This window comes from Pithys albifrons, chromosome 18 (genome assembly GCF_047495875.1).
Source record: "Pithys albifrons albifrons isolate INPA30051 chromosome 18, PitAlb_v1, whole genome shotgun sequence".
Classification (NCBI taxonomy): domain Eukaryota; kingdom Metazoa; phylum Chordata; class Aves; order Passeriformes; family Thamnophilidae; genus Pithys; species Pithys albifrons.
Window position 1 is genome coordinate 3,811,894 of NC_092475.1, and position 14,826 is coordinate 3,826,719.

Sequence of the window (14,826 nt, forward strand, 5' to 3'; positions counted from 1 at the left end):
GAGTAACCTGGGCTAGTGGAAGGTGTCCCTGCCCATGGCAGGGGGGTCGGAACAGGATACTCTTTAAGGTCCCTTCAAACCCAAACCATTCCATGGTTCCACAATTCTGTGAACTACTGGGCAGATTTTACCTGTAATGCCACAGAGGTTCAGATAGCTCATAATTTTTAATTCCTCCTCCTGCTGAGGTGAAGGCTTTATCAACTTTCAGAGCATTGCTCCACTTGGAACAGTTTTTGTATTTTTAAACCAGATAGCTAGAATAGTAAGAGATCACATTTTTCCTATTACTTTGATCCAGGACACATTAGTATGTTGAACACTCATGTCTAGAGATACAGTTTCTATAGTTACTGCAATATTCATTTTATAGCAGCTTTGTTTCCCCTTTACTAGAACAGGAGGTTTGTAAAGGGAGTTTTTGGTGGGTTCATCCCATTGTATGTACTTTTAGGAGCTTTCTCAGGACTCTCTTAACTGACAGTGTTACTTGGCAATGAAGCAGGAGAGATGTAATACAACTGAAAATTTTAATTTAATGTGAGATTTGTTCTTCTTTGTGTCTCTAGGAAATTGGACAGCAGGTTCCTGGCTGAAGAAGACATGCAGCACCTCATTAAAAGGGGCAGAATGGTCTCATTTCCATCTTCTAAAATTGCTGCTTGCGGGTCAATATGAAAACTCCAGGGAAGACAAGAAAATTTTAGCATTTATTCTGTTCCAAAGAAAATTATTTTTTGCCACAGAAAATACCAGCACATTTTGCTCCCTGAAATGCTCTGGAACTGTCCAACAGAAACCCAGTTCTTCTCCTGCAGCAGAGCCACAGCCACTCCACACCTCCTGCCCACCCCCAAGTTCATGAGTTGAGGCTGCTCAGGTTGGTAAAAATACACCTTTCCCTTAACCTGCCATTCTTCTTTTTTGCTGTTTGATTTTAAAGCAAACCAGAGAAGTCATTAATTATGAGCCTGACTCTGAGCCCACCAAGCTCAAGTAAAATGTTTTCCACCAAGTTCAGTACCTGGGGCTATTTCTGTGCCCCAAACCAAGCATCCTGTGTAACTTCAGAACACAGGTAAGCTTTGCTCAGAGTGAGGTGAAAGGATCAGGCTAATAGCAGTCAAAATTATCATGTTTGGAGAAAAAAAATCAAAATATAAAGAGAAAAACTGCCTTTTGAGTGAGAGCTCAGAGCCCTCCATCCCTCCTTGGGAAAGGAATGCATCAAATTATCAACTTTTGTATAAATAATGCAGCTGCTCTGTTTGAACCCTCACCTGTTGCATAGCTTTGTGATTACAAATGGTATCTACTTTATGTAGAAGAATGTGTACTAGATACTAAACCTTTATTTTAGATCTTATTTGGATCTTATAAAATATATTTGTGATTTTGCTGTTGCAAATCTGGAATCCAGTGCACTAATTTGATTTTTGTCTTTTCTACAAAGCACCAAGAATTTGCTCTCAGCAGCACACAGAGGTTCTGGACATGCCATCGTGCTGCTGACTCCATTGCCATCTAGTGGTACCATCCCCAGTGCCACCTGGCCCTGCACAGAACCCTGACTGTGGCCAGGAACAGGGTCTGGCCCCCTGGAAAAAGGGACATTCTTCCTTTTGATTAAATCAAATCATGCCAGTCAGGTTTTGTTTGTTTGGGTTTTGCTTCTTTTCCTTTCCTGTATTATGTTAAACTGAGTATAAAAAGTGAATTCTCAGTGTTTGCTGCCATTCCTGTCTGCAGATGGGGGACAGGGATGGGGGCAAGGGGAGCTGAGGATGCATCTGCTGGGACAGGAAGGCATCGAGGCTCTTCTGCACACATGGGCATAAGAGAGACCATGGCAGCAGGAGAAGGGTAGGAAGCTCTGTAGGAAGCTCTGAAAAACCATCTATATGTCTTTCAAAGCTTTTACTTGCTGGCATTTTAAAACCTCCAGGAAGCTTCCAAACAAACTCCTCACCAGAGAAAACCAGCTCACTGACTGCCTGAGATTTTGTCTACAATAAATAATGATCAGTTCCTCCTGTTTTCCCTCCCTCTGGCCACTCATTTGTTTTACTTCCCTGCAGTGTCTCCTCAACACCAACCCCGGTTTGTTTGTATTTTTTAACAGCAGGAATCACCCTTAGCAAACCACAGGTGACACAGAACTCTGACCTCATTTACCTGGTGCAGGTCTGGCAGAAACTCCATGGCTTTAACAGGGTTGGTCTGTGGAGGAAGAAAGGAAATGAAAGTTCTTCTTCCCCAGAAATCACAAACCTCCTTTTCCCTTCCAAAGCAATTATCCTCTGCCTCAGGAGGAAAGGGTAAATCAGTAGGAGACACCAACCAACAGGGTCTCAATGTCACCTGGTGCCTGGTTTTATTAACACTATGATTTAAACACAAACCTGAGTTCAAACTCTCCTCCTTGCAGACACCATGATGACCTGCAGCAAAGCCTGGCACAGGGAATACACCCCTGCCAATAACAGCAGCTGGGAAAGGGTCACAACTGATGAAAAACACACACAAATAACTGTGAAATACTGATTGTATTACTATGCTTTTATAGCAACATAATACTTCAAATGAACTGGGAAAGACACTTCCAATTTTTTCAAGGTAGCTGTACACTTAAACAATCTGTTTATGGTTGCTGCCTTGTTGCTGTTTACTAAAATTCATGACTTACTAGTCCCACAGCAACACAATAAATGCCCAGAATCCTACAAGCTTTTGTTTTGCTCTGGAAACAACACACTCAGATAAAACTCATTTTATAAACACTAAAATTGCATTTCAATATCCATATATATATATTAAGAAAAACTTCTACCTTTCATAAATACATCATACATAAAATATGTTCCCAAAATACATTCATGCATTTCCCCCATCTAAGATCCCTGCTTGTACCCAAAGTGTCTAAGGTGGGAAGGGCAAGGTCTGGAGAGAGGCAGTTTGCAGGTGGTTCCAAACCCAGGTGGAGGTTGTGAAGAAGTCTGTGGTGTTTGGTGGTGTTGTGGTTAACTCTGGCATCAGTGGGTCTCATCCTGCCTCCCTGGTAAGACAGGGCTCTGCTGCACACTGTGCCCCAACAAAGCTGCACCAGCGGCCTGTGTACAAGCAGCCAAAAACCACCATCCATCTCAACCTTAGCACTTTTAGTTTTTCCAGCAGTTACTGGAGATAACATCATGGAATCACAGAATGGTTTGGGTCGGAAGGAACCTTAAAGCTCATCTCGTTCCAACCCTTGCTGTGGGCAGGGACACCTCCACTAGACCAGGTTGCTCAAAGCCCTGCCCAGCCTGGCCTTGAGGACTTACAGGGATGGGGCAGAGATGCTCAAGGGATGCTTTGGAAGCAGGAATCTGGCTTTGGTGGAAGGGAATCTGTGAATGGAAGAAGCTGCTTTCTTGATGACCATCGACCTGAAGATGGACCACACTCCCAGTACCACCATCTCTGTCTGTAATGGGAATGGCTTCACCTCTGCTCTGAGAGTCAGTCCTTTGCTAAAAGAGCAAGAAAATGCCCATCCCATGTCCGTTTATGAAAGTATAAATACACAAAATATACAAAAACATCTAAAAAATAATTCTAAGTAGGAGCTGGCACAAAAAAAAGCACCACTTTTGCAGCTCAGTTATGTAGGTCCCGCCCCCTGTGAACATGGTTCTACAATGTAGGATTCCAGGGACTGGCCACAGCCTCCCCTGGAGCTGTACCTGGATCATGTGGCTGTGCAAATACAGGCAGACCAAGCACTAACCTTGCCTGATCTGGACTGAGAGAGAAGCCAGGCATAAACATGCCCAAATTCTACTTTTACCCCTCAGAAAGGGTCCAGGTCAATATGGCAAGTGCACATTCATACATCATTTTGGGAACACTGCCCTCTCTGCTTGCAAGCAGGCCAGTTACAAGTCAGCATCCCCTTCCCACAAGGCAGTCCTATCCCTTAAGCTAGTGGTCTAGAGGCAAACTAAATTCACCCTAACTTGTCCACTTACCCAAACCCAACATCTTTACAGAACAACCAAACAGAAGCATTGCATAGATCTGTATCTCATGTCTCCCCACACCCAGCAAACAGCAAGAAGTTCAAGTTTTGCACAGTACATTACAAAAGGCATCACTTCTAAACAACACAAGGGAAAAAAAAGAAGTGTCACCACGGTGTAAACCCTGCAATGAGTGAGGCAGTGAGTGTACAGTGCTTGGCAGCTCTGGGAAGACTGCCCGTAGTGTACTGATGGATTTGTTAATCAAATCTCCTCTCAAACCCATCTCCCCTCACGTGGTAATAGGAACTTGCATAATGAGAGAACCTGCTCCTGGACAAACGGAGCAATGCTGTGTGTCACAGGAAGGAGGAGAACACTGCCAGGGCCATCTGCTTTGTATACAGCAGTTTAAGGGCCAGTTGTCCTTGTTGCAGGACAGCAGTGCTCTTTCCAGGCTTGGGAAATCCCAACAGTTTTGCTACAGTTGGCTTTACAATTGAGATACAAGGGCCCAGATCCTCTGGTGGATTAAACCCCACATGCTCCATTGGAGTTACTGGTGCTTTTTTCCACGAGTGGAGAACGTGGTCCTCACTTGTCACAGACACAGAATAAAGCTACAGTAGCCCTTTCTTTAAATAAAATTAAATAACTGCATATGGCACCAGCGCATGATTTTAAATGTGCTTCTGCCATTAAGAAAATAGCAAAGCACACCAGTGGTTAATTAAATTATTTAACTTCAGCTAAAAAAAAAAGTTATAATATTACTATTAATTTAAAAACCCCTGGGGACTGCATAATGTCTTCTCATCATGTTTTTGAGGCTGAGAAAGTCACTTGCATGAGTACAGCTCTATATATCCTCTTCAGGTGGCAGTGAAGGCTTGTGCTCCTGGAGGTCCCCGTTGCCATTCTCAGATGCATCTGAGCTGCCTGGAGCCGACTCCAGTGGTGGAGGTTTGTAGAGTAAATAGGCAATGATAAAGAAGGTTGTCCCAAGCACCTGCAGCCACAAAGACACCCCATTACTCTCTGCTCCCTGCAAAACCTGGTGCCTATCCCACATCTGGAATGGGATTTGCTGACCAATCTTTGAGGAGGAATTGATGCTGGAGGCCAGTCTGGGGAGCAGAACAGCACACAGAGCCACAGGGGGTAAAAATCTGGATTTAGGCAGCTCCATAGCAATGGGACAGTGAGAATTTTCCCCCTACAGACATCTGGAGCACAGTGCTGCATGAGCCAGCCCTGCCTGAGCCATTTGCTGGAAGGCTTTTGAAAGGCTCTTTATCAGCAACTGCTAAACACTACTATCTAGAGCAAGTGCTTGTTTGGGAGCAGTTAAAATGATGGTTTTCTGCTAATAAATAAAAACTACAGCTCTAAGCTCTCTTATTTTCTAGCAGTGATCTGGGAATGGTTGTTAACAGCCTGCCCACAAAGCCATCCCTCACTCTCACTAACACACTGCAGTTATATATTTTACTCAATTTCTAGCAAACATCACTTTGGTTACCGTTTGGAGAAGAGGAGATATTTCATATGGCACAAAAGAAGCTGTAAGCCTAGAAAATAATGGGAATTTAGGAGAATGATGGTGTCTGGAGCACCATTACCTGGTGAGAAGGAAACAGGGCTTTTGATTTCCCTGAGAACAGATCTCATGTACAAATTTAATCTCCTCTAGTGGAGGCCAGATCAGGACAACCCAATTTTGTGAAATTCTCTCCCAGAGCAAAATGTTGTCTCCTAAACACCTGCTTGATTTATCAGAGAGTGAAGTTAACTGACAGCATCACCTTGTAGACCAGTCCAGCGATGAGGGTGTATCGGCTCATGGCTGAGTTCTGGTAAACATAGCAAGAGCCCTGCTCACCACACTGGTCCTGCCAGAGCAGGCAGGATTTATCAATCATGGATCCAAAGGCAATGGGGCCAGGGATGCCTCCTGTGGAAGAGAGAGTGGACCTTCAGTTTGGACAGCACCTACACACTAGCGCTGCAAATCACAAGGTGCTCGCAGAAAAGAATCAGGTTCTGCTGTTACTGTGACAGGGAAAACTCATCCTGCAGCATCCAGAGCCACAAGGTATCCAAAATATGCTGGATTTCAAGATCTGAGAGTCCAGCAGGTCTTTTGACCATCCTGACCTATATGTTGCATAAGAGCCAAAAGACATACAGGAGCTTCAATACCTCTGCTGCTTTTTCTTAAGATAAGGGCATGCTGCCAAAAATTGCTCGTCTGCCACCTGTGACATGTCACAGAACCCTCCATTCAGTTTGCAAATCACATGCAAATGGAATTAGGTTTTTATGAATGACAGCAAACAAAAGAAAGCATCCTCCTTTCCGCAGTGCATGTCCTACTCCCTTCTGTTCCAACCCAATGTGTTTTATTGTTAGATGACAGCTTGGCACACACTCCACAAAAACACAAGACCACAGTAGTGCACAAATTCCCTCTGCTCCATACCTAGTGTTCGTACCACAATCCACTGGATCCCGAGTGCAAAGGACCTTTGCCTGTCGGAGACACACCTGGGGAACAAAAGGGGTTTGTTTAAAGCCGCTGCCAGGCTGCTCAGCACCTCCCTGCCCTGCAGTACCACACCCTCCATTCCAGTACACCTGGGACCTCCAGCCCCTCTGGAAACTGAGGATCACCCCAGTGCAATGTGCCCCCACCACTGCTGTAAACAAGAGTGTATTCTATGACAGAGGATAAAGCTTCCAATGCTGAAATTTGCTTTCCAGCTAGACCGGGAAGGGAATTAGTCCTGATGCTTCCAGGCTGCAGTAATGAGCTGGTTCTCATCACACCTTCCCCATGACTTGAGCCAGAGGGATAAAGCAAAGAGGTGTCTACTGAAGCTTCTGCAGAAGAAACAGAGGACAAGGCCATCCTGTGCTTACCTCAGAGTGGCAGTCAGGGCAGGAATACTGCTCAGGAAGGTGAAGAGGATGACCACGAACATAAAGCACAAGAGCCAGGGCTGTTTCGCACAGGAGGAGGTGCATTTCCCTGCCTCTGCCTCTGCCTCTGCCTTGCCGGGGCCGGGCAGGAGGGTTTTGTCAACACAGCTACACTCATGATAGACCTGGAAAAGAAAGGCTGATGAGTGTCCTGCCAAGGAAAGCACAGTGATAGTAAAGGCTTTAAAAGGAAATCCAGGGAGGGCAGAGAACAGCAGGTTTCAGTTCCAGAATCAAGGGAAGTGGAAATCAAGCTGCATTCTTGACACGCCACTGTTTCAAAGCAGGTCATTAAGTAAGAAATATTAACTCTGACAAGCAGCTTTTGAGTGCTGAATATCATCTCTACCTCTCTTAAGCCTTTGCCTGGCTCTAAGAGCAACATGCTAGAAGGATGAGGAGGTGCATTGTATTCACTGAAGACCCAAAATGAGTGTTAGGGAGGAATTAGGTACCTACCAAGCTACTTGCCTACCTGGCTGATTTACCCTGGATATCAGCACAGTTTGACCCAGAATGAGGCAAAGATGATTGGATATAACAAGAGAACCAAAGCAGCATGACGTCAGGGTACCCTCTGTACCTGAGAACATCCATTATGTGTCAGCCTTCTACACTGATTTGCAGCAAAGCTCAAACCTGTGGACACTTCTGCAGAACTGGCCAAATCATTCCAAAGATGTGCCACCACCTTGTTAATACACAGTGCTTACAGACATACCTTCTTGCCATTTCTGAGGTTTTCAGACACTTTTTTGCACCCAGCATGGCAGGGAGAGTAATACATAATGTCATCACTCCCGCAGACAGGGCTGTAGGTCTCCTGCAAACAGCCACACTCAGCATTGCAGGCTGCTGTCAGGTTGAGATGACCACCAGGCAAAGCACTAAGGGAAACAAAGGAGCAGTCAGTGAACAGCATTTTCCAGGAGGAAATGAGCAGGGGAAGAGAAGGAGAAGGGTGGACAGTAAATGTGACGGATCCCCAAGGAACATAAAGGCAGGCTTGGGAAGAGTTTCATCACACCTAATTTAAACTTGCCCTGGAGCTATCTCTTTCCCACAGCTATCATGAGAGTTTAAGGGACCAGCTCTTAGGGTGACAATTCCATTTGAAGAGAAGATTCCCACTTTTGGTCGGGTTTATCCCACTGGTTAGAGATGGAGGACACTGTGAAGGCAACTGAAGAGTGGAGTACCTTACATTCTGGCAGTGCTGATCTCCCCTCCCTTACTAACTAGGGAATCTCTTTCATAAAGTCCACCTAGATGAAAAAGTTAAGACACTTAATTTTCTGTGTCTCATGCTCAATATCTGCCTGTAAGACTGACTAGACATCAACTTTCATCCCAAACACATTCACATGTGACTGCCACTAGTACTGTGTGTTTGGAGTTATCCTTCTATTCTGACCAGAGCCCTGCAGCACAGACAGATGGGATGGTTGTTGTTACCTTCCGTTGTACATCTGTGTTACTCCTGCCATTGGCATGTTAGGGCAGTGGATAAAAAAAATGAATATTGCCAGCAGACTTGACACTGTGCAAAATAAACACAATCTGATGATTCCTGAACAGCGGAGTTTAAATTTATTTACAAGGAATCCTCCCAGGAATGTGCCCCCACCTCCAGCTGGCACAACCAGATAACCTGAAAAAACAAGGGGGAAAAAAAACACAAGCAAGTTTAGAAATGTCAGAGAGGAGTTTTCATGTTTGAATACAATAATTGCAGTGTGTCTTGTATATAAATGACTCCTTGGTTGCTGTGTGGCTTCTTGGTGGGGGTTCAGTGGATGTTGTTACAGTAGATGGTCCTCTGTAGTAGCTCAGGTAACATGGCATGAGCCTGGTCAGGCAGCTCTTCCTACCCAGAGATCTTAAAACTGACTCTTTGAGAAGCACATAATGAGTATTGATGCCTGTTGGACATCACTTCCTTGGTCTATGTTATGGCAGTTACAAGAGGATCCTCCCAGCTTTTGGATGCTGACAAAATACGTCCCCCAGCCCATTTAGAGGAAATATTTAGTCAATATTTTCTGGTAATGCATGAGAAGCAACAGACTACAATTATTTTGCCTTCCTCTAGAGGGTAACAGATAGCTACAGAAGTGACACATTTCTTCCTGATGTCAGTAGATTCAGCTCTGAAAATTTCCTTGGTGGAGATGTGCTGATGGGAAATGATCCTATTTAACAGCTGAAGAGGGTAACCACTCCATAAGTGAACTGCAAAGCATTTGTCTCCACTCTAAATGAGTTAAAGTGCTCTTTATTTGTTGCCAAAATGGGAAAACATTGCAAAAGCATGGTTTCCTTACCAAAAAAGGTAGCAGCTTCAGAGGCACTTAAACTAAACTGAGACTCCAGGAACTTGGGTCCAAAGGTGGACATCCCAGCAATGAGGGTGGCTTCAGTTGCTCCCGCTAAGCAGAGGAAGATGAAGGTGGGGTTCTTCAGAAGTAGCAGCACTGACCTGTGAAGGACAAATGTATTGGAACTGAATCACTGTGGCACATTTTAACCTCAGGTCTGCCCCTACATTTGAGTCAGAAGGATCACATATCAGATGAAGCAGCATCCCATCATGCTGCACGTCTTTGAAAGAAAAAATACCAAAAGGGAGCTAATTGGAGTTTGAAAGAGCAGTGACCTTCTCCCTTTATGCTTATTGAGTCCTACCAGCCAAGGAAGGATGCTGAGGGCACCCTCACCTGTCCCTAAGTACCTGCACAGACTGGATCTCATAGTGCATGAATGTGATAAAATTCACATCCAGGGCACTCACGACTTCTACACAGATGATTTCAGCAGTAATTTTCCAACATTTAGGGTCAGGCTGAGTATTTTCTGTTCCTGAATGGGGCAATACTGAAAGGACATTACTCCTCAACTGATATTAATCACTTCAAGGTTTTGTTAGGCCCTGATGGCAGGTATCTCAGGACTCCTGACTCACCCAAGAGCAGGGAACAAAGTAGTGCTACATCCTCAGATACACACGTTATTCGTGCATCCACATCCTCAGAACAGTAACAACCTCAGGGGAAATACCAAGCAAGCCTTTCTATATGGAGGAAACACCTCCAAGACACCTTACATCCACTAAAAAACAGAAAGTAATCTTTCCCCCACAATCTAAACACAGCTTTGGTTGAAGCTTAACGTATAAATTGAGTAAATAGATTTTATTTTGACCCACTAGGATTTAGTAGAGAGCTGTAGATATGCCTGAAAAAATGCCATCTGACATTTATATGCAGATCCAGCAACAATTCCATCTCTGAGACACAGAAAGGCCCTCGGGCACATGGGATGGTCTCAATTACCTCTCGCTCCCTCGGATATTGGACTGAGAGGGCTGACACTGCTTTGCAGGGGACATTTTGTAACGAGCTTGAAATTCTGCCACAAGACTTTCCCCAAGCCAAACCCAGACCAGAGCCACAGGTTATCCCATTTCTGGGATGGGCACAAACCCATCACCCTGCAACAGTGACAGCAACAGGGATGCCGTGAGATGCTCAGTGAACAGAAAGGAACACTCACCACCTTCTGCTCCAGAGGAAGTGTGAGATCAGAGAAAACCTGCTGTAGTACAAGTGAGTGAGAGATGTGCTGAGGTTCAGCCTCAGATTTATGCAACTTCACTCACATCAAGGGAGAATTTCATTACATCAATAGAACAAATAAGCTGAAAGACAGAAACACCACACATTCCTACACTTTGATTACATGAAGCTTTACACTAAACATTGTTTAGATCTTGGGATTAGTTTAATTTCCTACACTATTTTCTAGATCTTTCCAACTATGGTTAATTTGGAAGCACAAAACCTCATCTTGTAGTAAAAAAACCACTTGTGGATCTTGTGGCTGATGCAGGAAATGGACAGTGCCTTCCCCTTTTTACAGAGAAGAGTTGTTCCCTGGCACCAGTGTGACTTTGTGCCCTTTCCCCAAAGGTTATAGGTTAGACTTGTAGGTAGAAAAATGCAAAGGAACTCCTTTCAGCACTTAGAGTAAGGATTTACTCACATAATGTCATCTGTTTGAAGACAGAAGATGTAGCTGTGAGCAGCTATGGCACATAAAATCTTACCAAAGTCAACACAGACCTTTTCATCACTATCATTAGGACTTCAAATACATACAGAAACCACCTCACTCTTGAACAGCCTTGATTGTCCTCAGTTCCTGCAGCCAAAGGGATTTCAGGAGGCTTAGCACTACACAGAGAAGAATCCCACCATCTATAAAAGCTGACCCTCCAAATCTTTACTGATATGGACACATATAGAAACTTTTTCATCACACAGTGGTTCTCCTGAGTAGGTTGGGCCTGCCTGTATAACCACAGCCTGCTCCCCTGAGAAACCCTGGCATGCCCAAGACACCTCAGGCTGCAATAGAGTACAGACACAAGATAATGAATCGTTAATAGATGGATATTTATGCAATTTATTCACAGCATGTGAATGGGGTTGTTTCCAGCATAAAATGCCACCTACAGTCACCACCACCAAGGGAATGGAGGCCAGAGAAGCTGCAGTAAAGCCATGAGACAAACCAAAGTCCCAACCTGCACCTAATCCAAGAGTGATAAGCAAAATCCTGACCACAGCTTCTCATGTTGAAGATCAGGACTTGGCAGACCAGTGAATGATTCTCACAAACTCTGTTCCCCACCTCACTAGGACAAAGTCTCCTTTCCTGGCACAGCTCTACATGCCTTCTGTTTGAGCCCCTCCGCTCTGACAGGAGGGGTTATTCCAGAAGAGCAATCATATGGAACCAGAGAAAGGAAAATGCTATTTTATCAGGCCTTTTCAGCCCAAGAGTTAAGACAGAAGTCTCATCAGGGCAGAGGATTAAGCTGTAAGGGCTGCATTCCTGTAAGCTCCTGCTCTTAGACAGCACTGTGAATACAGCAATTCATTAACCTCACTTAGAAAGGACCTGATGGCATGGAACAGTATTTTATTTCATCAGTATTTCTGCTTATCTTTGAGACTGTTCCTGTCTGTACTGTGAGAAAATGGGTAGCACACAATCCCTTACTAAAATAAAAGGAACAGTGAGTGTCCTTTGGCCTCATTCTCCAGCCTGGTCCACGTGTCCCCAAGAGCTGCCTGCACAGATGTGATCTCCTCTTTAATGCAAGTTTCCAGAATAGCAAGCCTTTAAGGCACTTCCCTTTTATTAATCAAAACCAGGGATCACAAAAGTCTGTTGGGTTTTTGCTTTCAAGTGAAAAACCACACTAAGGTCTGGACTAATATAAATTGTTTGATATGAGCTCCCCACCTTCAGCTATTTGTTCTTCAGGAATGAGGGGTGAAAGAAGACGCTGCTGAAGGAGGACTGCCCCCTTTCCTGCTGTCAGACAGCCTTCACCAAAAAACAGGGGGAGGTTTGTTCCAGACAACCAAGAAAAGCATCAACCACTGAATTTCATCCCTCTCTGCTACACCCTCTGTTTGTGCTGGGTTTAGTCATAACCTTATCATTATTTAAATGCAGGTTTTGAATTCAATTTCCGTGCAGAGAATAAGCCATGACCTTGGAAAATGGCACCCAGTCAAGAATGCCATTTAATAACAGTATTGAAATCTGTTCAATGTAATATTCTTCACAAAACTGTCTTAACCCCTGCTAAACTTCCTACGAAGTCTCCACGAATTCCAGACCAATGTGAGCTGTTGTATTGACACAACACAGATCGACTGGTGCCAAAAACTCCGGTACTGAGCACCTGCTTCCATCCTCCTCTGCCAACACAACAGCAAAGACCACAACTAAAGCTCAGAAATAACTGTTGGCAGAGGCCTGGGGTTTGGCAATATTGAGTGTTTGCCTTTGCATGGAGCAACTGCCACATATGGATACAATCTCCTCCCTAAAAGTGGTCCTGGGAGAATTTCAAAAAAGAAAAATCCCCTTATTGACTGCAAGCTCCAAAAGGAATTGATACTCAGGTATCTGCAACATCCAGAGCCTGCATGCCAGCTATCCCCAAGCTGTCAATAAAGCAGCAAACACCTCTCCCCCTACCCTCCCTTTAAATAAAACTCAACAAAACAAAAAACAATTACAAAATATTTTAAAGATTTCATAGCAAAAGTTTCCAGGTTAAAAGACCTCATTTTGTTTTGGTCACTGGCTTGTTCCCAGCCAGGACCCCTTTAAACCACCTCCTTCCAGACCTCTCTTGGTGCAAGAATGCTCATCTGCACCACTGAGCCAAGCAGCAGCTCAGAGATTAAGCAAGTTGCTGTGTCACTGCCTTGCTGGAGAGATAAGAAGTAGAAACACATAAAAGGTGTCTGGAAGATGTGAAGGCAAAAGGAAAAAAAAAAAGAAAACTAAGAATAAAAGAGAAAGGAAACTGAAAGCTACTGTGCAGTATATCTTGTTCCCTGGATTTGGAATGGAGCTGTGAGAATCAGGGGGCCTGTTTCATCTTGTTTCTCATTAAAAGGACAAAACAGGGATCTAACATAGATAAAAATAGAGGAAAGGAAAAAAGCCCCGAGGGGTTGGAGAGGAGGAGATGTTGGAAAACACGCAGTTGGGCCAGGTGAGGCCAGGCATAAGCAAACAGGCAGAAATAATTTTGCTGGGGAGAGGGAATGAGCTGGCAATGCCTGGGCATCTCCAGTCACATAAAGCTTGGCATCAGGCCCCTTTTGGTGGAACTCAGCATGTGGCATAGGACTGCAGGTGGACCTGCACATGTGGATGTGAGCCTCTGAAAATCCCAGATGGGATTGGTCACTTGTGCCCTGCTCTTCCATGCAACCCCCAGCACCAGTCCTAGTTCAGCTCCTTCACTGAAAGCTCCCAGATGCTGATGGGACCAGGCACTTTGACACCAACTCTGCAAGAAAGTGTCATTGCTGGAAGATGGGCAAAACCTTTGGTAAGGTTGAAGGCAAGTTCAACATCGGCTCATTACTCTCTCCCCTGAAGCTCAGGCATGGGGTGGTTTTCTCACCGAGGCAGATCTTTAACTGTTTTCCCAAAGTCTGGATCTGATGCTTTTTTGTGGCTCCCATCCTTTATCTGATGAGCCTCTGACACCCTCATAACGATGTACCGCTGGGAGCCTGAAAATGAGAGGCAAACAGGAACAAGGAGCATGTCAGACATGGGATGTGGATGCCACTGAAGCAGTGGCTTTGCAGAGAGAAAATGCAACACAACGTCCTCCCTCTGCCAACAGCTGCAAGGGACAAGCAGTAAAAGAGGCAGATGGAAAGCCAAGGCAGTGAAATCCGTTTAGGAATTACAACTTAAGCACTGGAAGTGCTTCCTTTCCCCCTGAGGCTCCAGTGACACACGTCCATGTGGATGGAAGCCCCAAGGCCAGAGTGAGCAGCACAGCCCCAGCCCCAAACCTGAAGCTGTGGTGGAGCCACATACCTGGGAGGCGCTGGGGGTAGCCCAGGATGGGGATGGAGATGAGGAGGGAGGCTGCTCCGGCCCCGAGGAAGCCGATCCACCATGCCCCCACCCACAGCGTGTTCTCTGGGGAGATGCTGATCCTGTGAGAAGCGAAGGCAAAAGGACACAAGGGAGAGAGGGGGTAGTTGGAAACAGAGCAGGACAGCTCGGTGTGCCTCTTGTTGAGGCTGGCAGGGGCTGGGGGGGACACTAAGGGGATGACAGTGAAGGAAACCGAGCTCTGGCCTCTCCGTGGTGATCTGATGGGGATGCCACATCCACCATCCCTCCTGGCACACCACAGCGCTGCCTGTCTTATCAGAGAGCACAACACTTAAAGAGCCCAGGAAATTGTATAACTTAATTCTCATTTAACCTCTGGCTTGCACATTCA

At 45.1% G+C, this 14,826-nt stretch overlaps 1 protein-coding gene across 2 annotated transcripts in view; it reads right to left on the minus strand.

Annotated features, from left to right (window-relative positions):
* Positions 1 to 1,646: 1,646 nt before the first annotated feature.
* The window catches only part of SLCO4A1 (solute carrier organic anion transporter family member 4A1), a 28,611-nt gene continuing 15,431 nt past the window's right edge, over positions 1,647 to 14,826 (minus strand). For both annotated transcript variants that reach the window (XM_071572696.1, XM_071572695.1), the window contains 9 exons: positions 14,412 to 14,533; positions 13,984 to 14,095; positions 9,308 to 9,462; positions 8,439 to 8,634; positions 7,705 to 7,870; positions 6,924 to 7,108; positions 6,484 to 6,548; positions 5,807 to 5,955; positions 1,647 to 5,010 (listed from right to left, as the gene is read on the minus strand). In XM_071572696.1, the coding sequence (XP_071428797.1) occupies positions 4,861 to 5,010; positions 5,807 to 5,955; positions 6,484 to 6,548; positions 6,924 to 7,108; positions 7,705 to 7,870; positions 8,439 to 8,634; positions 9,308 to 9,462; positions 13,984 to 14,095; positions 14,412 to 14,533 (1,300 nt within the window). In that variant the 3' untranslated portion in view covers positions 1,647 to 4,860. The remainder of the gene's footprint in view (positions 5,011 to 5,806; positions 5,956 to 6,483; positions 6,549 to 6,923; positions 7,109 to 7,704; positions 7,871 to 8,438; positions 8,635 to 9,307; positions 9,463 to 13,983; positions 14,096 to 14,411; positions 14,534 to 14,826) is intronic.